The sequence below is a fragment of the Ursus maritimus genome, unplaced genomic scaffold (genome assembly GCF_017311325.1).
Source record: "Ursus maritimus isolate PB19 unplaced genomic scaffold, ASM1731132v1 scaffold_23, whole genome shotgun sequence".
NCBI classification, from domain to species: domain Eukaryota; kingdom Metazoa; phylum Chordata; class Mammalia; order Carnivora; family Ursidae; genus Ursus; species Ursus maritimus.
Window position 1 is genome coordinate 5690217 of NW_024424786.1, and position 21763 is coordinate 5711979.

The following is a 21763-nucleotide window of genomic DNA, read 5'->3' on the forward strand; positions in this document are numbered from 1 at the left end:
GTAATAGCTGAGTCCTTGATTCCATCCCCACCCCTGCCTTTTTATTACAAGTATGTAAATTACTTGAAATAGCAGGGGGGAAAAACGGAAGGCTAGAATTTCAAAACAATCTCTTAGAATGTAGAATTCTAAGGGTATGTTAGTCTGTCCTCACGAAACATCATTCTAAGGAGTTTAACGATGGGAAACATAATGCCTGTCTCCAAGTACTAAAAGAACCGTTAGAAATAATTTCTTCTGTGGTCTAGATCCACGAATATGAGATCATATTACAGTGCAAATAACCCTCCTTCCAATGCCTAATGTGCCCAATCTAACGAGACTGGCACAGTCTTAATCCTACAAAGCACAGACATCCCTCTTTTGTATTTTCAAATGTTGGAGGCTCCTTCACTAAGCAGCCAGATCTACTTACTACTTGACTGTAAGAGAATACAAATACACCTTTAAGGTAAACAGCAGTTCTGAGAATGCAACATGCAGTCCTTTCCAGATGCAAGTAAATGATCAGAGACTGTGCACTTCGCTTACTCAGACAGCTTTCTTCTCAAAAGGGTGTCTTCAATTCCTCACTTTTCCCTTTCAGCCCACTGAGATCTGCTTCCATTGCTAGACTGAAGTTCCTCTCACTGTGTGCTCAGTGACCTTCAAGGCCAATGAACTGTTTTCATCTCCAGACCTCATGTCACCTTGCCCCTTAGACGAGAAAGGCTCAAACTTCCAGCTCCTATGCAAGCAAAGTCCAATGCTTTCCCCAGCCCTGTCATCTACTTGCAACTGACTTAGCATCCCTCAGCTCCCCTATGGGCCCCTGAGCCCAAGTACAGGCCCCTGTGTGTAGCAGAACAACAGGTTTGTGGGCTGCCAGAAGCACTTATGTAGAGACATTTCGACCAACAACTTATAACTGCGTTATCAGTCACACAGCTTTTGAAAGTCCTTTCTGTGCCCCCGCCACAAAGGGTTTCTTACTGGCCATGCGACCTTTTCTGATTTTTTCCTGTCCTCCTCTTCCCGTACTGTGCCTCCTGACCTAACTTGAAAATCCTAGCTTGACTAAGGACAGGTCAGGTCTGCTCATGTAAGCCCATCAAGCAGCTCAGTGGGACCAAAAGCGCCAGTGACTGAGCAGAAGACAGCAGAGATCTGAGGTTCCAGACACTCAGCGGCTCCCGGCCTCCTCGGAAGGCAGCAGCCCCAAAGAGAAGTCATTCCCAGTGCAAACTCCTTCTAAACGAAACTCCCTTCATCAACACTCCAGTTCCCCCCCACCACCACCTTCCCGCTCACCTCCTTCACAGACACTGCTCTTGTCCACCCCTTGGGCTGCAGGTCCTCAGCATTCTGCCTCTCATGCTCTGCTATGGCTCACTCTGAGCTAGGGATTCTCCAGCCTGGCTGCACATTAGAGTCACAAGGGGGGCGGGGAGGGGTGTGTTGTTAAAACTCCTGACAGCCAGGCTGTACCCCATCTACCTATTAACCGAGCCACACTGTTAAATGCCAGCTCCACCTGTGGCCCTGCTCGCCTTCCCGGCCTCAGTGAAGCGGTTTGCCAAGTCTTACACCTGCTCGACCTCAACCTCTGTGTGTCCTCCCATCCTCCTCAAAATCTTCATCATCTTCACCGCTTTGGTTTGGGTCTCACCCGCCTCCTACCCAAGCTATGACCACCTTATACTCAATCACTGCCTCTTTCCAGGCTCTTCTCCATCTAAACCATCTTCCATATTGTCGCTGGAGCAAGGAGTTAACCTGAAACAGGAGTTCCCCATGCTGATGTGGAGGGAGACAAACAAGGACACTTCGGGTGGGGTATAAACCGAAACAGCATTTTTGGAGGGCAATTTTGTGATAACTGTCGTAATTGAAATGGCATATACCCTTTGATCCAGTCACTCCACTTCAAGTGATCTGTTAAGTACACAGGCACTTGTATGCAGAGACAACGGGGCAGGGATATTCACTGCAGCATAGTTTGTAATAGCAAATGTTCGTAACCAACCTCACTGGGCATCAATAGGGCATGGCATAAATGCCACTGCATACGCACACAGTGGAGCACTCTGCTTGTTTCAAAGTCACAATACATGTCTATGTGGGCTGATATGGAAAGACAGCCAAGATACATCCAGATATTGACATACACACTTGCATATACACTGATACTTTAAGCGAAAAAAGCAAGGCGAAGGACACGGTTTATTTTTAACACAGCGGTTGGTCTTTAGGGAGTGAAAGTAGGTTTCCAAAATAAAGGAGAAGAACCCTTATTTCTCAATATTTATCCTTTGGTATTTGGATTTTTTTTTTAACTTTGTGAGTGGATTACTGATTATTTGCGGGTACTGAGCAAAGGGAGATTTACACAAGCAGCTATGAATTTGGTGATTAAATTAGTAATTGGTACGAAGAAAACCAAGTGAACCACAAGCGTGAAAATTATCAACATCAGAAAACAAAAAACTGTTCAACAAATGAAATTTAATTATAGTACATTATGGCCCAGCTGTGAATATTTATATTGTCATAATAATATAAAAACTGACTAGTGATCTGTAAAAAAATTATGCTGTATCGTAAAGCTAAAATAAGAGTAAGTGTACGTCTATTGGAAAGGCACAGCGGGGAACAAGACACTTCAATCCTTATCTTCTAGAGTAGAATGTCTATTGATAACTAAAACTGAAAAATCGAGAAAGAGCAGTGTTAAGTATCTTATTTGGAAATACAGAAATAAATTGGGAAAACTACTGAGAGAACTGAAAGTGGCTACCTCAAATGGACAGAAATCAGGAGTAGGGATGGATGGGGGACATACTACTGAAGTCCTTAAACTATGTGCATACAATAAAAAAAAAAACTTTTAAGAGTAAGGAGTAACTAAAACTACCATTTTCATTTGGGGCAGGGCACATCAGAATCACCTGGCAGATTTCTTCACCGTATACATGGACTTGCTATATTGGAGCTGGGATGTAGGAAGGACTGTCTAGGCTGCAAAATCTCCCCAGGTGTCCCGATGCCTCCTTCCTGCCAATACCCTTCAGGCCATCGATGGCTTTGACAGGCCTCCAAGACTAAATCCAAACTCTTTAGCAAGAAATACAAGCTCATCTGAGCTAAACCCTTAGCTTTCCTATCCTCCCCTAATTCCGGTTTCTCCTGCTTTTACCTCCCCTAGCCTGTCCAAATTGACTACAGTTCCTAGGAGGTGTGACATGTAAGAGAAAATAGCTAACTTATCATGAGTAGCTTCTCTGACACACTGTCTCCTCTGCCGGACCCCCCTTCTGCTGCGAACTTCTAAGTGTTGAGGTACCATTTATGTGCTGACTGTTCCCAACCGGACCTCAGACCCCAACACCATAATCGATACCCAATTGTCAACCTGACATCTCCCCTTGGATAGCTAATAAGCTTCTCAAACTTACTGTCCAAAATGGGAACCCTGATTTCCCCCCAATCTTGCTCCTAAGCCTTCCCTGTCTCAGCAACCAGCTGGTTGTTCAAGTCAAAATTCTAGGGATCATCCTTGTTCCTCCCTTTCTCTCATCCTGAGCATCCAACGCATTAACAAACTTTGCTGTTTCAACCTTCAAAATGTACCTCAAATCTTTCTCTTTCCTCCTATTTTCACTGTTACTATCCTGGACTATCGCAACAGCATCTTCCCTGGGCTCTTCTTCCCGAATTACTAATCAGATCATGTCACTTACCTGCTTAAAACTTTCCAGTGGCTTCCCCTATTGCTTTTTCAAATAAAATCCAATTGCTTTACCTTGGACTAGGAGACCTGCATGATATAATGCCTGCCAGCTTTCCAACCTCATTCAGCAGTGAGGGCACTTTGAATCACCTCCCGGGGGGGATCTACCTAGCCCAGCACCAAGAATACAGGCTTCTCTCCCCTGTGTCCCTGGGAGGTAGCTTTCTGTTTTTAAGAAGACACACAATTTGAACAAATGGAATTGACACCTGGTCAGTCCTGGCTGGGAATGGGAAGGTATCTTAGCTACAACACCAAACGCCCTCCTCTTCCTAGCCTGTCCCACAACAATGTCTACCAATTCCTTGGGGGATTTCCACTGTAATTTCTCCATCATCTCCCCTCACAACTGCCCACCTAGACCAGATTAAAGAGGTTACACAATGAGCACGCGCACAGCATCCCCACACACCTGGAAAGAGGCCGAGGCTATTCCCTTAGGAGCACTCCCCCCCCAGCCCACAGGGGGAAATGCAGTGTGGTTTTTAGAACATGTTTATCAGGCAGGTTAGTCTATGGCAGACTCAGCCTGAGCTCTGGCACATCCACTGCGGCCCCTGAGTCCCCGGGGAGCTTTCTGAAAGCCCCAGGGATTTGCTATCCCTTCGCCAGTCAGTGGCTGGTTTTAGAAGCCCGAGGATGATGAAACGATTTACTGTCTTCCTAAGGAGGACAAAACACAGCGGCTTCTGGAGAAAATGGGGAAGCTGGTGACCCTGAATTCTTCACATTCAGAAAAGCGCCCTTACTAATCTAAAACTGTAATAAAATACAAACGGTGCTTTGCAAATAGCAAAAACCGCATGCCCCCTAAATAATTAAAAACTGCTTCTTGAAGGAATAGGTATGATAAAGCCTACTGTCAACAGTGCCTAAGCACTTCTCTGTGTGCCTGGAATTGAAAACGGATCTGTATTTACTCTACTTTCTACAAACATTTCCCAGATGCGGAGAAGTAGTGGAGTAAGAGGAGAAGATCAGCTATGTCCATCGTAGCTTGCACGCTTGCTGGGGAACCAAGAAGCCACCTGATGTAATCTCATACAGGCTCGGGAGGGTCATAGACCTGGGTCTGCACTCTGGCTTTGTCACTTACTGTGCGCCCTGGGCGAGTTCCTTCACTTCTCTAAGCCCCAGTTTGTCTATAACTTGGGGATATCATCCCATCCTTGCAGGGTTGTTACAGAAATTTCCGGAGCTAATGGAGGTGGAGAGTTTAAGGCCAGTATTTCCCCTGCACATGCTGGGGAAATGATAGCTCCTATTATTGCATTATTATGCTCATGAGTAGCAGCCCTCCTGAGTGTATTACTGACCTCCTGCCGTCCCCTTTCTGGGCTTTCGCCCAGTGCTCCACCTGGGCCAGGCTGCTCTTCCTCTGGCTGTGCTTTTCAGCATTGTTCCTGGGAGGAAAGGCCCGCTGATACCCGCCGGTCCCGTTCTGCTCTCCTGGGCCATACATGGCGGGCGGCACCCCGTTCTTCTCTGCCCGCTGGGGCTGTGCTTGCTGGCCTCTCAGGCCACCAGGTAAGTCCACGAACAAGGCATCCTCCTCAGCTGGGGAGTACGGGGACCTGGCCTTGCTCCTATCTCGCTTGCCCTCCAGTGGGTCCCTCTGGGAACGGTACCGTTCTTCCTCTTGCTCCCGCCTCTCAAAGCCAAAAGAATCCTCATGGCTTCGATGAGGACAATCCCTCGCATGTCCAGGTCCCACGTGGCCACACTCTCGACAGGACTCTGTGTGGTTGGCCTGGGGGACCGCCTGCCGCTCCACCTTGTCCACGTCCCTGCAATGACAGAGGCACATTCAGCCCATTCCAGACAGCGCCGCGGGCATCCAAGACTCCCCCGAGAACACACACTGTACTCGAATTTCCTCCAGGCCTTTGCCTGGGCTGTTCCCTCCGCCTGGAATACCTTTCACACCTAGTCCCTCATGCTTCCTGCCTGACTTCTACTCCTTTGGGACCTGGCCTACATGTTGCCTCCTCCAGGAAGCCACTCCAGTCACATACTCCCAGTCTAGATTGGGACCTTAGCTGACTCACTGTCACACTAACCACACTGGACCATAACTGTGTTTACTCATCTAACGCCCAAGTAGACCATGAATTCCCTGAGGCCAGAGGCCCATCTGTCCAATTACAATATGCCCACAACTGGTGCATATGCAATGACTGGTGTACAGTAGGCGCTTTATAAATCCTACTGATCGAATAAATGAAACATGTGACAATCTCATGCCTTTCCCATCTGCTCTTTGTCCATCTGTCTGTCTGGGGCAGTCCAGCTTGGACAGAAGGCTCCCGAGCCCAGGGTCTCTCCCACTGGCATCTAGCATAGCCCAAAGGACAATTAGCACATAATGAACATTCTCCCAAGATGGTGAGTAGAGAACTGGCTCAGCAACCTCTTCAGATGACCTCTTACCTAGTGCTCAAACAGGAACCCACAAGAACACTGGCCTAACAACAATCCTCTGAAGCAGCACTAGTCAGATTTTAGAGATAAGGAAACTGAGGCACAGAGAAGATAAATGATTTGCCCACGAGCGTAGTGCTACAGAGCCCATGTGGTTCCCACTGCCTCTCCAAATGTGTGCCCATGGCCCACATACGTGCAGACCTAGAAACTGTAAAGGAGAATGGGGGGTGCCATCAGTCAGGATGTGAACTGAGGCTAGAGGAAGAACTTCTGGGGGCATCGAGAAGGACTCCTCTTTCGTGGCCTGTCTGCCACTGTAAGCTGCCTTTCTGCCCCCCTTCCTTGGGGCAGGACCCTAGTTATGTCTACGTCCCCATTACTTGGTAGCAGGGACAGAGCAGCAGCTCCATAGGCTGTGAAGAATTTAGACTGGGGAGGAAGGAGGACACACTCCAGCCCAGCCCAGAAAGACCAGAAAATTACCAAAGACCCTTGGCTGGGGCAGCCAAGTTCCTCGGTAAAAAGGTCCTGGCCTTGAGATCCATCACTCCTCAGATGGCCAAGCCAGAGGGCTCTCCATTTCAACATGAAAGCATACACTGGAAATGCGGCTGCATTTATAACTTAGTGGCCACAACCCAGGCATCCTGACAACAACCTAGGAACCCCAGCTACCAATAATCAGCACAGACTCAGGGCAGAATCAATGCGGTCTGGGAGACTGTTAAAATATCAGTGTAAAAAATATATATATATCAGTGTAAAGTAACAATGTAACCCCTAAGAAAAGCAATCACACATCTCACTGTCCATGTACTCTCCTGACTTTTCCATGAAAACCCAAAGCTTTGTTTAAAAAAAAAAAAAAATCAATTTCAGCATTTCATTTTTCATTTGGGGACCACCTCCCCCACTCCCAATCCATGTGGTTTGGGTGCTGCTGACTCTCCTACTCCCTGTCCAGCTGAGGCTCCCAGTCTCAGTGATTAGTTTGGGGGCTGACACATAACCTATTCCAAGCCAGTCAGAGTTAGTTCTGGGGTTCTGGCTGGAGCTGGTCTCGAGCTGCTATAACTATATGGGAATCAGCTGTTTGAGAATGTAACCACCAACGAAAGGAGATGGAGAGAGAGAGAGAGAGAGAGAGAGAGAGAATCCTAAATATCTGGCCTGAGCTGTGAGATTTAGCCACACCTAAACCAGATATATCCTTGGACTCTTTGGTTGTGAACCAATAAATTCTCTTTCTCACTTGAGCTAGTTTGAGTTTGGGCTCTTTACTCTTAGTGGAAGGAGTCCTATTATATCATTTTATAATGACATGTCTAGATCGTGATCTCTGAGGGCCCTTCCATTCCTAATGTTCAGTTAGTCTGTAAGCTCCAGTAGTGGGAATATATGGGAAATATTCAGGGGCTACACTTTAAGAAAAAGCAATTCTTACTGTACATTCATTAAGGAACAACTCTTTTCCACAGTATACATTATAGGTTTTAACACTGTCCTTTCTTCCTTTAACCCTCTATAACTGCACCAGTGTAACCCCCACCAGTAGCCTTCAGGTTGCCTAGGTTGGCCTCGATCTTCTTTACTCTTTCTCAAACTTGGGGAAACCCCCCCCCAGGGGAGGGGCTGTGCTAAGGCTGCTGCCTAGGGGACTAGAGCTCTGGCTGCCCTCTGGGTCACACCCCAGCCAAGTCACCGAAGCTTGATAACCTGGTTACTCCAACTGTGAACTTAAGCAACTGTCCCTCCTTGTTATTCCCACCCCAGTGATAAACAGCACTTGGTCACGAAAACCAGGCTGTGAAACAAACATGCCACCTACATAAAAAACATTAAAACTAAAAGGAAAAGGGGGTTTCCTCAACTCCAAAAACCAAGGACGGTGGGTATGATGACACAGCCCAACCAACTATAATGGGGATTTTCCCTTCTTCCAATCAACGTCCATGTATTTAATGTGCAACCATCTATCCCCACTGGGGCGGGCACTTTGAGGTATAAGAAAATAGCAGAGAAAACGGTCTCTGCCCTCAAAGCCAGACAACCCTAAAGCCCAATTTAATCATGGTAATCACATTTAATAGTGTTTTTATTAACTGACCCCAAATCGTGGGTTTCCAGTCTTTTCTCACCTTGGAGCCAATTTATAACTATAAATCCCCGTCTTTACTATGTGTGTACATACGACGTGCACATCCTCACATACGCCAGCACATCCTGCTGATAACGGTGATAGAGAATGACCAATCCTTTCTTCAGATTAACACCCCCATTTACTGCAAAATAAGACTAAAGAGAGCGGCTAAAAAAATGGTAGTCTGCTTGCCACCAAGCAGCCTTCTAGGCCCTCAAACTTGGGATTATGAACAGTTCTTGGTCTCTGACTACTGGGCCTTATATAAGATGCCTTTGGGCCCAAAAAACTCAGGCTACAGCTGTAGGTAAGAAAGATGAAGGTAATATCCTCTACTCCCCCACCTTAACTGACTTAAACAGTTAACTTGCTAAAATACATGATTTAAGGCAAAAATGTTTTCTGGTTTTCGCCCATCTCCCTGCATTCCCTACAATTTAACACACAACTTCTCAAATCAGGAGACCTGTCACAAAATAGATTTGCAATGCTCAATTTAGCACAATGGTGGAAAAGAATGAAGCATCCTTCAGCTCTCAATGACCATCATTCAGAGAAGTTGACCACGCAGGGCACACATGTTCAGCTAAGATGACACAAGCCCTCCAGTGCAGGTCACTACTATTATTGTGAGCACCTGGACTCAGTGACTGTTCAAAGTCACAGGGAATTCTTGGCATTTGGTGACCATTTTGGCTGAATGTGTCAAACCCAGTGGGCACAGGGTTTAGCGCCAGTCAGACCTGAATTCAAGGGTTGGTTCCACCTGATACAAGCTGGGTGACCCTGAACAAGTCTCTGACTTCTCTGGTTTCAGATTTCTTATCTGCAAAATGGGGACAACAACCCCCGCTTTGTTGGACTGTGGCAAGAACTAAAGGAGACAGTGCCCAGAAAGAGCACAGCAGAGTGCCTGGCACACAGTGTGCCCTCAAATACACATGCATTGACGACCCAATATCTATTCTCTCCCTCTTCCTGGACCAAAGTTTTTCTAAGTGGCAAAGTAGCCAGTAAAAAGTCACATTTCCCAACCTCCCTCGGAGCTGAGGGTGACCATGGGACTTAGATCTGGCCAAGAAGATGTTTAGCTGGGTTAGCTAAACCTTCCCTTCTTCCTTCCTGGAATTTGGACTATGTTGGATTTCAAGGTGACAAAAACAAGGATAAAAGCTACCCGCTAAAACCTGGGTAGAAAGCGAGCAAGAGCCCAGATCCCTGACGGCATCATACCAGCCTGGACTAACTTCCTCTGGATTTGTGTCACGTGAGAAAACTAAAACCCAATTTGATGATGCTATCCTAAGTTGGGTTGTTCTGTTACTAGCAACCAGACACAATACCTAACTGCTGCAAGGGGCTAAATGTTATTAGCATGAATTGGGTCCCTCCGTTTTTAGCACATCACAACAGTGTTCTGTGTCTGCTTAGAACATATTCCTGTTTCCTCCTGCAAGTGGGAAAAGAACTCATCTCACACCGGGGATACTTCTTTCATCTTCATTTTCTTCACAAGAACTTAGAAGTTAACAGATTATACCAAGCACTGATCATTATTTTATTCTGCATCTAAACCCTTTATCTTACCAGGAAATAAGAACTATTATTTCCAAAGATTTGGGTGGGAAGAGGAATGACAGCTTGTAGGGCCTTGGTTGGACTTTGGTCCCATGGCAGATACAGCCCTTCTATCAAATTCCCACTAGAGGATTCCTCCCTACTCTCCACACTGAAATGACCAAACTAGGAACCCAAGAACAAGGCCCAGGCCACCAATATTCTTAGAGAGTTTAGTCTGAACCAGATCAGGTGGCGGAAGTCCTGCCCTGGGAAACCAGCTCAGCCTATGTTGACAGACGCTGAGTCCTGAGCACTGACCCCGGTCTCAGGAGGACAGTGGGCTCAAAAGTCACAACTGACCCTAGGCACAGTCTGCAGACTTGTACAAAAGGCTAAGGAGAAAGGGGCCCAAAGTATCTTGGGAGCCTATGGCAGGTCTGTTCACTGGAATTAGTTCCTAGCATTTGAGGAAGGAAATGGCTGGAGAGAAATAGAGACAGGAGTCTGTTTCTTCTCTCCCCCAGAGTTAAATAGGGCAGTCCCCCTGGGAGTGGAGCAGATATCTGGCTCCCTTTCACGCTCTGCTCTAAATTAACAATAGAGGGCCTGACCGCTCTGACAACACACTCCCCAGCTCGTCAGGCTGTCCTCCCCCAAAGAAGAGCGAGGCTAAAAAATAAATGAAACACTGGACTGCCAGGCTGAGGTGCCTCCTGCCTCAAAGAAGTGGCTACTGGCAAAGTCCCTTGTGAAGTTTTAAGGACTGACAAATCAGATAAAGGACGTTTGGTCACTCCAGGTCTCCTCAGTTTGTTCATTCCTACCTAAAGAATCCTTCCTTCTTTCTAGCGGGTGTAAGTCATGCTCAACCATCAAAGTTCAACCCAATCCAGTCTGGGGTTCTGGCCCACGTTGCGCACTTCTCATCTCCCTGTGGCAGTCACCATTCTGGGTCACTCATTTTTTGTGTGGCCAATGCTTGGTTGTAATTACCATATTTGGGGTCCTACTGTGTGCCGGGAACTTGACATAGACCATCTCTAATCCCTACAACAATTTTGCAAGGTCAGTACTGTCAAGCCCAGAGTGGCTGAGGGCACACAGTCAGTAAGTACCTACAATAAATTGTCTCTACCAAAGAATAGGGACAGTGGCAGCAACAGTCATCACCAAGCACTCACTAAATGCAAAACCCTGAGCTAATAAGTTAAATATATTACCTCCTCTTATCATTGTCCAATCCTCCAAGGCTAGAGATATTATTAATCTTTCATTACAGGTAATAAAAGTGAAGCTCTAAGAGGTTAACCAATTTGCCTTGAATCATGCAACCAGTGACATAAGCAGGATTCAAACCCCATCTGATCTGACTCCAAAGCCCTGCACCTGGTTGAAAACATTGCCATAAATTACTTCTGCTCAAGGTGCAAGGGGCTTGTCCAACCTCAGGTGTTCCTGCTACACTTTACTCAACATGATCTGGTTTTGGAAGGCCAAATATTTAGTTCTCTGAAGACAGTGCAGATAGTCAGGAATGTATGCGCCATTTCTGAGCAGGATGATTCCCCACAGGTCAATTCCACAACAGTGGTTGGATTGCTCTGAAACACCCCAAATCCTTATTCGAACCCCTTACAGGTAGAGGTTTCATAGCTGTTTTGCTCATCCATCCATCCACCCAGCTGCCCAGCCAGCCAAACAGCCACGCATCTATCCATGCACTGTTTGCTTACTGCGTGCAGATACCGTCCCATTTTCTAGGAGTTTATAGATGACTAGGGGTGACAATGAGAAAGCAGGCCAATGTAACTTGAGCATGAAAGTCCTGTGCAAAAGGAATGACAAGCTGGGGCATCTAACACTGAAGGGTCAGAGAAGGAGGAAATAACATCTAGGCTAAGGCCCGAAGCATGCACTGACTTTTTCCTAATAAGGGTGAGGGCTGGGGCAGCAGAAGAGCAAGGCCCAGATGGATCCTGGTGCTTCCTGAGATGGCCCTCCATCTCTCACCCAGACTCCATCACAGCCTATTCTCCCCCTTGCTCTCTTAGATGCAGCCACACTCCCTAGCTTTCTGTTTCTTGAATAAACCAAGCTCATTCCTGCCTCAGGTGTTTGTAAGGGCCATTCCTTCTGCTTAAAGCACTCTGCCTCAGCCTCATATATCAATCGGGCTTCTCCTCCATATCTTCCCTAACCACCCGAACAACAGTGGCTATTCCCTGCGCCCTTGTCCCTCTCATCCCATCACCCTATTTTACTGCCTTCATGCATGGATCATGATAGAAAATCATCTTGATGTTTACCTGCTTATGATCTGTCTCCACCATCCCTACCCAAGAATGCCTGGGACTTGCCTCTTTGTTGAACACTGCTGTATTTCTCAGCACCTTCAACCGTGTCTGATGCACAACATGCCCTCCATAAAAACTTGTAGAATGAAAGACTAAACAGATGACCACGTGCACAAATGCACCCAATTTAAGAAGTTCAGTACTACTGGGGCACAGAGAATGGGGAATAGCAAGACATGAGCCCAAGTGTCATAGGGACCAGACCCATGCAGTGCTCAAAGTCCCTGAGGAAACTGATTTTTACTCCAAAGGTGATTAGACTATAAGTTCCTTCAGTCCGAAGACAGGACTACAGTTACACAGAGACCAGAGAGGTTTGGAAACAGAAAGGAGATCAGTTGTCTTCTGACAGGCCCTCCTATCTGAGCTGCTTGCCAGTTTTGTGAGCTGTAAAAGCAAGCTAACCTCCTTGTTTAGTGTTTTAACTTGTTGCAAAGGACAAGACATCCTTAGACAAGAGACAAAAAGCAGTCCAATGCAGGGGAGCTGGGAAGACAGATTTCAAGACAGTCCAAAGTCTGACAAGTGGAAGAACATGAAAATGGGGGGAAGAAATTATGAACCGAAGGAGCTAGTGAGCAGGCTTTGGCAACACTGCGTGGTACCCCATCCAGTGTGTGGGGTGGGATCTTAAGAATACGTGAATGAATTTCTATCAAGAGACTGTGAAGCCTATGTAGGAAACAAGGGGATAAACTCAGGAGTTGCAGCAAGGGTGCTCAGCTCTGCTCCTGGGTCAGAGGAATGATGTGGGAAGAGGAGGGAGGAGGAAAGGGAGAGGGGCAGGTAGAAGGAAGGATGGGCAGAACAGAACCACACTCACACTGCTACAGGATGAGTACATCCTGATAAGGGAGAAAGTGCAATTTGTTCACAGACGACTCCTCATCAATGTGACCCAGAGGAAGAACGATGAAACTGGAAGGGTGTAAAGAAAAAAGAGCCCATGACATTGTTAAACCAAACCCTATAGAAGGTAGCATATCTGATACAAAGTATCTTAGCCATCCTACTAAGTAAGCACTTTATACATTCATTTATTTTTTTTAAAGATTTTATTTATTTGAGAGTGAGCAAGAGAGAAAGAGAGAGCGAGCACATGAGCAGGGGCAGAGGGAGAAGCAGACACCCCGCTGAGCAGGGAGCCTGATGTGGGCCTCGATCCCAGGACCTTGGGATCACGACACTAAACTGAGCCACCCAGGCACCCCTACGTTCATTTATTTAACTTAACGCTTGTAATAGCCCATGGACTGAGAAAAACTGAGGTTTAAAAGCATACCTGATCTGTACAAGTGACTCAGCTAGAAAGTAGTAGAGCTGGGATTTGAACTCACATCTATGACTTCAGATACAAAGCTCGGGGAAGAAAACTAAAGGTAAAAGAAACCAACACAGAAGAAAGTGAGGGGTGAGTCAGCTGGCCTGGACGTTCATTGTCTGGGCCTCCTTTATCCCATCCCAATGAGTCATTTCTCCTTCCTCTGCCCACAGCCCTGGCATTGACTTGGCCATTCACCCCTACCTCACCCTCAGTCCCTGTGGTCTGGTTCTCAGAAGTGAAGCACGTATCCCAGGCTTGTGCCAATCAGGATGTGCATTCCCAGGATGTACCACAGTACACGGTTTAGGGTTTAAATGGGATTGAAGCCTGTCTAATCTGAATGGCTCTGGACAAGACTCTGGCTCTTTCCTGCTGGACTTTCCCCCCCACAGATGACAGGAGTCCAGGGCTACTGCAGCTACCTTGCCACCAGATCTAAGATCTGCCAGGGACCTCCACATGGAGTTGAAGAATGAATCCAAACCAGAGGTAGCCAGAGCCCAGAGCCTTAGACAATGACTTATAATATTGTCTGAGCTTTGAGCCCACCTGTTTCTAAAGCTAGACCTATCCTGAACTTTTCAGTTAAGGGAACCAATGAATTCCTCCTTATTTAAGATAAATTTGGGGACATCTGGGTGGCTAAGTCAGTTAAGCATATGCCTTTGGGGGGCTCAGGTCATGATCCCAGAGCCCTGGGATCAAGCCTGGCATCGGACTTCCTGCTCAGTGGGGAGTCTGCTTATCCCTCTCCTTCTGCCCCTCCCCCTACTCATTCTCTCTCACTCGCTAATAAGTGAATGAAATCTTTAAAAAAAAAAAAAAAAGATAAATTTGTCTGCATTTTCTGCTACCTGCAATCAGGAGTCCTACTATAAGAATAGAAGCATCTGGTGAGAAACAAGTTGGGCAGAGATGAATACATGACCACTGGGGCCCCCCACTTAACACAGATGGAGGTTTTCCAATGCAGATCACCAAACTGGAGGAGAGGGAAGATTTAGTACTGCTTGATGAATAATTCTAACTAACCAAATGTCTGAACATCTTATTCTGGGAAAACAGAACACTTAATAAGTCTGGATTTGCTTGGCTGACTATTCCATCTCTCAGAAAGCTAAGGGAAAATGCTGTTCTGCCTTTATCTAGACTCAGATGGTAAAACACATTGTTTTGTTTTGTTTTAAGGAAGGAACTTTAGGCAAGCATGATTATGGGATTTTAAGAATTTATTAAGGGCATAAAAAAAACAAATGCTAAAAGTTCAGAGAAAATCTAGGGACAATAGCCTGAGACCCTAAAAGGGAAGGAAGGCAGCCCAACAGATAAGGGGTGGAGCCTCTCCAAAACAGAATCTGATAGTTAATTACAAAATCTTAAAAAAAAAAAAAAAAAAAAAAAAAAAAAAGTAAAAAAATTGGAACATCTTCAGGCAGGAAAAAGTTTAAAAAAAAAATGGGCTAGCAAATTAATCCCGAACAGTTCAAGGCAGGCGTCACTTTTCAATCACAATACCTCTTCCTGTTAAGACTGATTTCATTCTTAGGCTACCTTTGACCCAGTGCCCTAGTCAGCCATGATGAATTGAGCAGAAACGGAACACAAGAAAGAACCCACCTGCCATTGCTGGTCTAAAGAAGCCAGTACAATAACACAGGCAGCTCCCAGAGCTCAAGCTAGAAAAGGACATGCACAAGAAATGGAAGGTAGGGGCGGAAAATCAAGCACAGACGCACAGTGGAATGGGCCCACAGGAATGATGGCAAAAGGGGCAGAGTCTAGAAGGAGCTGAGCTTGGTTTATGTAGAGCAAAGCAAAACAAAAACAAACTTTCTACTTTCTAAGAATTAAAACGAAGGAGGGGAGGGCTTTAAAAGAATATGAGACATAGGTATCTCTGCTTGGGGAAGACGATGTGCATAAATAAAGCTAAATGCTTTAACTTCTGGGTTTAGTTCCATATCTTCATCAAGAAGCATGATCTTCTCCATGGAAAGGAAAACGACCTTAGTTATGAGAGACTGAAAGTTCAAGACAGGGAGGAAGATGGGAAAGGCCCCAGGGCCTTAAGGGAACTCAGAAACGGGCTCAAGAAACCTCTCAGGTAGTGTGCCTGGGTGGCTCAGTCGGTGTCTGCCTTCAGCTCAGGTCATGATCCTGGGATCCTGGGATTGAGCCCCGCATTGGGCTCCTTGCTCAGCGGGGAGCCTGCTTGTCCCTCTGCCTGCCACTCCCCCTGCTCATGTTTTCTTTCTCTCTCTCTGTCAAATAAATAAATAAAAGATTTTATTAATTTATTTGACAGAGAGAGAGAAAGAGAGAGAGAGAATGCACGCACAAGCAGGCAGAGCAGCAGGCAGAGGGAGAGGGAGAAGCAGGCTCCCCACTGAGCAAGGAGCCTGACATGCGGCTTGATCCCAGGCAGATGCTTAACCAGGCACCATCTGTGCCACCCAGGCACCCTAAATAAATAAAATACATTTTTTTAAAAAAAGGATTTTCAAGATGTTATCACTCATGCTTTAAAAAAACACAAAAGAGGGGCGCCTGGGTGGCTCAATGGTTAAGTGTCTGCCTTCAGCTCAGGGCGTGATCCCGGAGTTCTGGGATCGAGCCCCGCATCAGGCTCCTCCACTGAGAGCCTGCTTCTTCCTCTACACTCCCCCTGCTTGTGTTCCCTCTCTCGCTGGCTGTCTCTCTCTCTCTATGTCAAATAAATAAATAAATAAATCTTAAAAAAATAAAAATAAAAAATAAAAAAACACAAAAGAAACTTAAGTATTTCTATAAGCTCAAATATGTATATAAATGAATTTAGTTAAAAAGGATGCCCATCAACCTGATAATAGAGATTACCCTGGGAAGGTGATTAAGGATATTTTTGTCTTTGGTTTTTGCATTTTTTGTAATAAAAATGTCTTCATTTATTGTATAATTAAATATATAAAAATATTATCTACACACACATACACACACACACACACACACACACACACACACACATATATATATATTTTGTAAGGATGAAAAACAAAGACTAGGAAACAGTGAGCATTAGGGACCAGCATATGCATTGGGAGCAAGACGTGCCAAATGTACCCAGTTTCCTTCTCCTGGGATGATGAAGGAAATGCTGACGTCTCTACGAACTGAGTGCCCATAGGCTAATGGCAGAGGCTTTCACGTCATCATCATGAGCACAATAGAAAAATGCAGGCTGGACAACAATTCTAGGAGGTAGAGTCAGATTTGACTGAACACCTGAAGTTACTGATTCAGGGTCCACGTGGGAACTTCCAGGACTGTCAATGGTCTTGTCCTAACATATTCATTCATTCTTTCAGTCACTCACTCACCAGACATTTGACACCTTACCCTGTCAGGTGTGCAGAAGACACAAAGACAATCCCTCCCTGAAGTCTAGGACACTGAGAAGTACATAGAAGGCGGGGGAAAAAACAGCATGGGAAATGCCTGACTGAAGTATTATGGAAACTCCAAGGGGGAGAGCCAGACCCCCAGCTGGCCCCTTGAAGGTCGTCACTCTCTACCAAAGGTCTATTTGTTGCAAGAAAGCTAGCATGAAGTCGTTAAGCGTCTGCCTTCAGCTCAGGGTGTGATCCCAGGGTCCTGGGATCAAGCCCCACATCAGGCTCCCTGCTCCACTGGGAGCCTGCTTCTTCTTCTCCCACTCGCCCTGCTTGTGTTCCCTCTCTCACTGGCTGTCTCTCTCTCTCTCAAATAAATAAAACCTTTAAAAAAAAAAAGAGAGAGTCTATTTAAAAAAAAAAAAAGAAAAGAAAGCTAGCATGAGGCAAGAAAGTACCACTAATACCAAAAGTCACATTCACGTAAGCTGGAAAAGGTTGACAAGCTAAAACACACCATGTGAAATCCATTTATAGTTGCTGAAAAATCCTGCCTTTAGGTTGATGGGAGAATAACCTTTTGTTTTGAGGCCTCACTGAAAGACCACAGTCAAACAGACCTCTAAGCAGAGCAAGGCGTCCAGATAGTGAAAAATAGGCCCACGTCAGAGGAGGACTGGCTAAAGGCACACCCTGACTTTTCCAGGGCTCCCCTACCCTCTCTGAGCCTCTGACTCCAGTCACCGTCCTCCTGTGCCTTCTCTCAGGAAATTACCCACAGCCAACAAACTCAGGAATTTCAAGATCCTTGATTGTACCCTTGGTTTGCCCACTTGAGGAAGGCGTGGCTGGACAATAGCTCCCTGGCTAGCTCCAGCAACATGGTGGGCAGTCTAAGGCACATTTTCAGTTTGCAAGATCTTTCTCATCTGTTTCTCCCTCTTCCCCAGTCTGGTGCCCCCAGGCTGTCCCTCCTGCCCCCCATCAGAGAAGGATAAATGAGAAACACACACACCAGGTTCCAAGAATCCATATCCCAGGCAATCACTGTACCCTTCCAGGTCTTTGCATTTCTCTGCCCAGTGAAGAGAGGACCAGTTAACTTCTGAGGGACCTTACCGTGTATGCATTCTCCTCCCTGGGAGAATAGGACCTCAAGAACAGGACCTCAAGAAATAGGACCTCAAAGAAAGGGCAGTGCTTAATATGAGTGAATGCAAGGTGGAATTTGGGGCACCCAAGTGTTCTTATCTGGGTCCCCAACCTAATGTGGGAAGTACTCTGACAGGGACCTTCCATTGGGACTGACCTCTTCAGCGATGATCGAGACAGCACCTGTGCAGCCTGGTTCATGGCCCGGACCCATGCGTTCATGTCCTCCTGGGTGTCGGCACTGAAGTAGTAGGTCCTCATGCCTGACTGCTCGGCCTGAGAGCCCCCCGTGGAGCTATTATAGATGAGTGCTCGCATCCCCGTGTGCACAGCCTGTGAACACGAGGCGGAAACCCAGGTCAGAGGGGTCAGCGTACATTTTACTTCTGGGAGCCAAAACAAGAAGACACTCTGGCCACGTTCTCCCCTCTTCCACATTAAAAGCCCAGGCACCGCCCAGCCTGTTCCGACACCTGGAAAACATCACAGCTGGATTCCCCCTTCCTAGTGCAGTCAGCCCAGTGACAGCTGTGTCCCGTCCCCGCGCTAAAGCCCTGCAGCTGTACCTGTCCCTATTTCTCCTACTCCTGCTCAGGGAGGGGCACACAGTCAAGGCTTCTGTGAGAGACTTTTTTTCAAAACCCTCATTCTGTAGAAGCAAACTCTCCGGAATCCCTGTTTGGGTTCTTCTGAAGCACGTGATTACGGGAATTGAGCCAACAATCAGCAGTAACAGCAGGTGGCTTGGCGCAGGTATTCACCGGGCCTCCCAGCGTGGCGGTGAAATGTGATGTGTTCCCGTCAAAGCTGCTGCTCTTCTCTCTCTCCAAAGAGGCACTACAAAGTTTGACATTTGACTGAAAATCCTTGTGTACCTACTATGTGCTAGGAAGCCTCAAGGTGCTTTCACATGAATCCTTGCAAAAAGCCCGTGAAGAGGTACCAGAAATGACCACTGAAAAGCAACCAGGATGGGTGCAAACAAGAGGCAAGGCCAGTTCCTCCCTCTGTGTTCTGATAGGCAGGGGCCTGTCTTAACTCTGTAATGAAAAATCTCACCAAATCTACATAGGAAGATATACAAGAAGGAAGATCAGTAGAGCTGATCAATGCCTACTATGTGTCTCCTGGGTACTTCCATGACTTTAATCTCATCTTAGTACCAACAACCCTGAAAGGCAGGGACAGAATCTCTATTTTACAAATGTGACAAGTGAAGGTCTGAGATGTTAAGTAACTTTCCCCGATCTTCATACCCAGGAACAGATTCTTCACAGCCGTTAACATTACCTGGCATTATCTATTTTACACACTAGTTGGCTTATCAACTGTCTCTTCCCTCCAGAATAGAAACTCCATGAGAACAAGGACTTTGTCTATTTTGTTCACTACAGTATCCTCAGGAATAGTGCCTGGCACATAGTTGGTGCTCAACAAATGTTAGTTGAATAAATGAAGAGTTGGAACCAGGATTTGTTCCTAGGTCTATCTGACTCTGAGTCCGAGCTTCTCTATACAATGTTCCCAGGTACTACCCAGAAATTAGTAATGATTACACAGATCACTGGTCCAATAATCTGGATCCAGATTGAAAGACAGACCTCATGCAAGGACCAGTCAGAGAAAACAAAAGGAAAGAACCAATTAGAAGCTGGGAAACAACATGCTTCTAGAATCACTAATGGTCATGGATGAAACCTCTCAGATGAACTGTCAACATTGGTTTCTGTGGCCCACGCTAACATCTAGGTCCAAAATGCATATAAAATACGGGCCTACTACTGACACTGACATACCTGAATCTATCCAGTTAGTTCCAAGAGAGTATAGGCAAACTTAGCCTGCAGCTGAGCCCCTACAGTGACCAAAGCAAACCTGATATCCTTCCTTGCATGCAAAAGGGGTTATCCACTGTCCCAGAAAAGTGATATTTAAGCTGCCCTCTACAGAGGAAGCAGATATTTTAGTAAGAGTAGCACAGAGGGATGTGTGGGACCCCAAGGTGGACAAGAGTATGATATGCTCAAAGATGAAGCCAGCGTCCCTGGTAAGGAGAAAAGGAGAGGGCAGAGTGAAATGAAGCTACTGGAGTTGGCAGGGCCAGGTCACCAGGGTCCTGTGGTCATGTTAGGGTTTTGTCTCATTTACAAGAGCAAGGAGAAGTTATTAAAGGGTTTGAGCGGCGGAGTGGGGAGATCAGATTTTTGTCTGGAAAAACCACTCTGGCTGCAGTATGAAGAGGTTAGAGCCGGGCTGGGGCAGATGAGAGGATAGGGGCAGGAGACCGGTACAGGAATACAGGTGAGAGACAGTGGTAAGGGCTGAGAAGAAGAGGATCGCCCTGAGTCTGGACAAAAGTAGCAGGTAATATCAGCAGGACCTAGGAATGGACTGGACATGACAGCTGAGAATGACAATTGTCAAGGATAAGACTGTCAGGTTTATGACTTACAAAGACTATGGTGCCCGTTTGCTGACATTAAGAAGGAACTCCTCATGCCCAACCTGTGGGCTGACTGTGAGCAGCACAGTGAACTGAGTAGGAACTCAGGCCCTAGAGTCAGCCTGATATGCGTGGTGAGCCTGCCTCTTACCCCAGGGCAACCTTGGAGAAGCTGCTTGACCTCCCCAGGCCTCTGTTTCCTCATCTTTAAAATGGGACTGTGGGTGATGATGGTGGTTACCATTTAAGGCTATGTGAGCATTAAATGAGATAATGCATATATGGAACTTATAGCACCACCATTTTTAAGGCTCAAAAGATATGTTAGTTGAGGTTATTATAGGACCAGTCACTTGAGTAATCTAAGCTGATTGAATGAACTTTCTAGAAACTTTGGAAGATTCTTCTCTGCCCTCTCCCCATTGCTAATATACAGAGAACGAAACATGAATTACAAGAAAGCCTAAACTTGGGAAGTGTAAGTAGAGTCACTTCACTACGACTCCTCTAACAAATGACTACCCTATGTGGTCTCTGTTTGCAGAATGGGACTAGCCCCATCTACCCAGGTAGAACTAGCTGATGGGCTAATTTTCCTGGTGAAAGCTCTGGACAGGTAAATCAAACACTTGCAGTGCAGTGATGTAAGAGCTGCGGACGTATAGAAGAAAGGCACCTAACCTATCCAAAGGGCTCAAGGAAGGCTTCCTGAAGGAGGTGACCCCCAAGCAGAGACCTGAAGGACCAGTAAGAGTTGGGGAAAGAACATTCTGGGCTGTGGCTGAAGCTCAGGAAAAGGCCTGTGGGCAAGAAACGCCCTGGGGCCCCAGGCAACTGTACATGGGTGGAGGGAAAGTCTAAGATGGGAGTGGCTAAAAATGGATAGATAAGGTGGGGCTGGTAAGCCAAGACCAGGCTTTTTCCTGCAGGCAATGGGGAGCCACTGATGGGTTTATGGTGGGAGCACAGTCTGAACAGACGTGCAATTCAGGAACAGTGTGGAGGAATGATCGGAGGCTGCAGTCTGAGGGCTGAAGCAGGAGTAACATCACCTACAGAGCACTCACCATGTGCTAGGCACTGTTCTGGCAGAAAGCTAGTTACCAACAGGAGGGATGACAACAGCCAAGACAGAATAGTGACAGGGCGGTGGAGAAGAGTAGATGGAGGACAAAACTGAAATGGGAGAGGAAAAGGGCAGCTCTTCCCTGTTCTCTTCTTACCCCCTA

General features: G+C 46.4%; 1 protein-coding gene across 2 annotated transcripts in view; it reads right to left on the reverse strand.

Moving 5' to 3' along the window:
* PLEKHA7 (pleckstrin homology domain containing A7) overlaps positions 1-21763 on the reverse strand; it is a 206641-nt gene that overhangs the window by 42058 nt on the left and 142820 nt on the right. For both annotated transcript variants that reach the window (XM_040638858.1, XM_040638859.1), the window contains exons 9-10: positions 18249-18424; positions 5086-5556 (exon numbers count right to left, since the gene is read on the reverse strand). In XM_040638858.1, coding sequence (XP_040494792.1) covers positions 5086-5556; positions 18249-18424 — 647 coding nt within the window. The remainder of the gene's footprint in view (positions 1-5085; positions 5557-18248; positions 18425-21763) is intronic.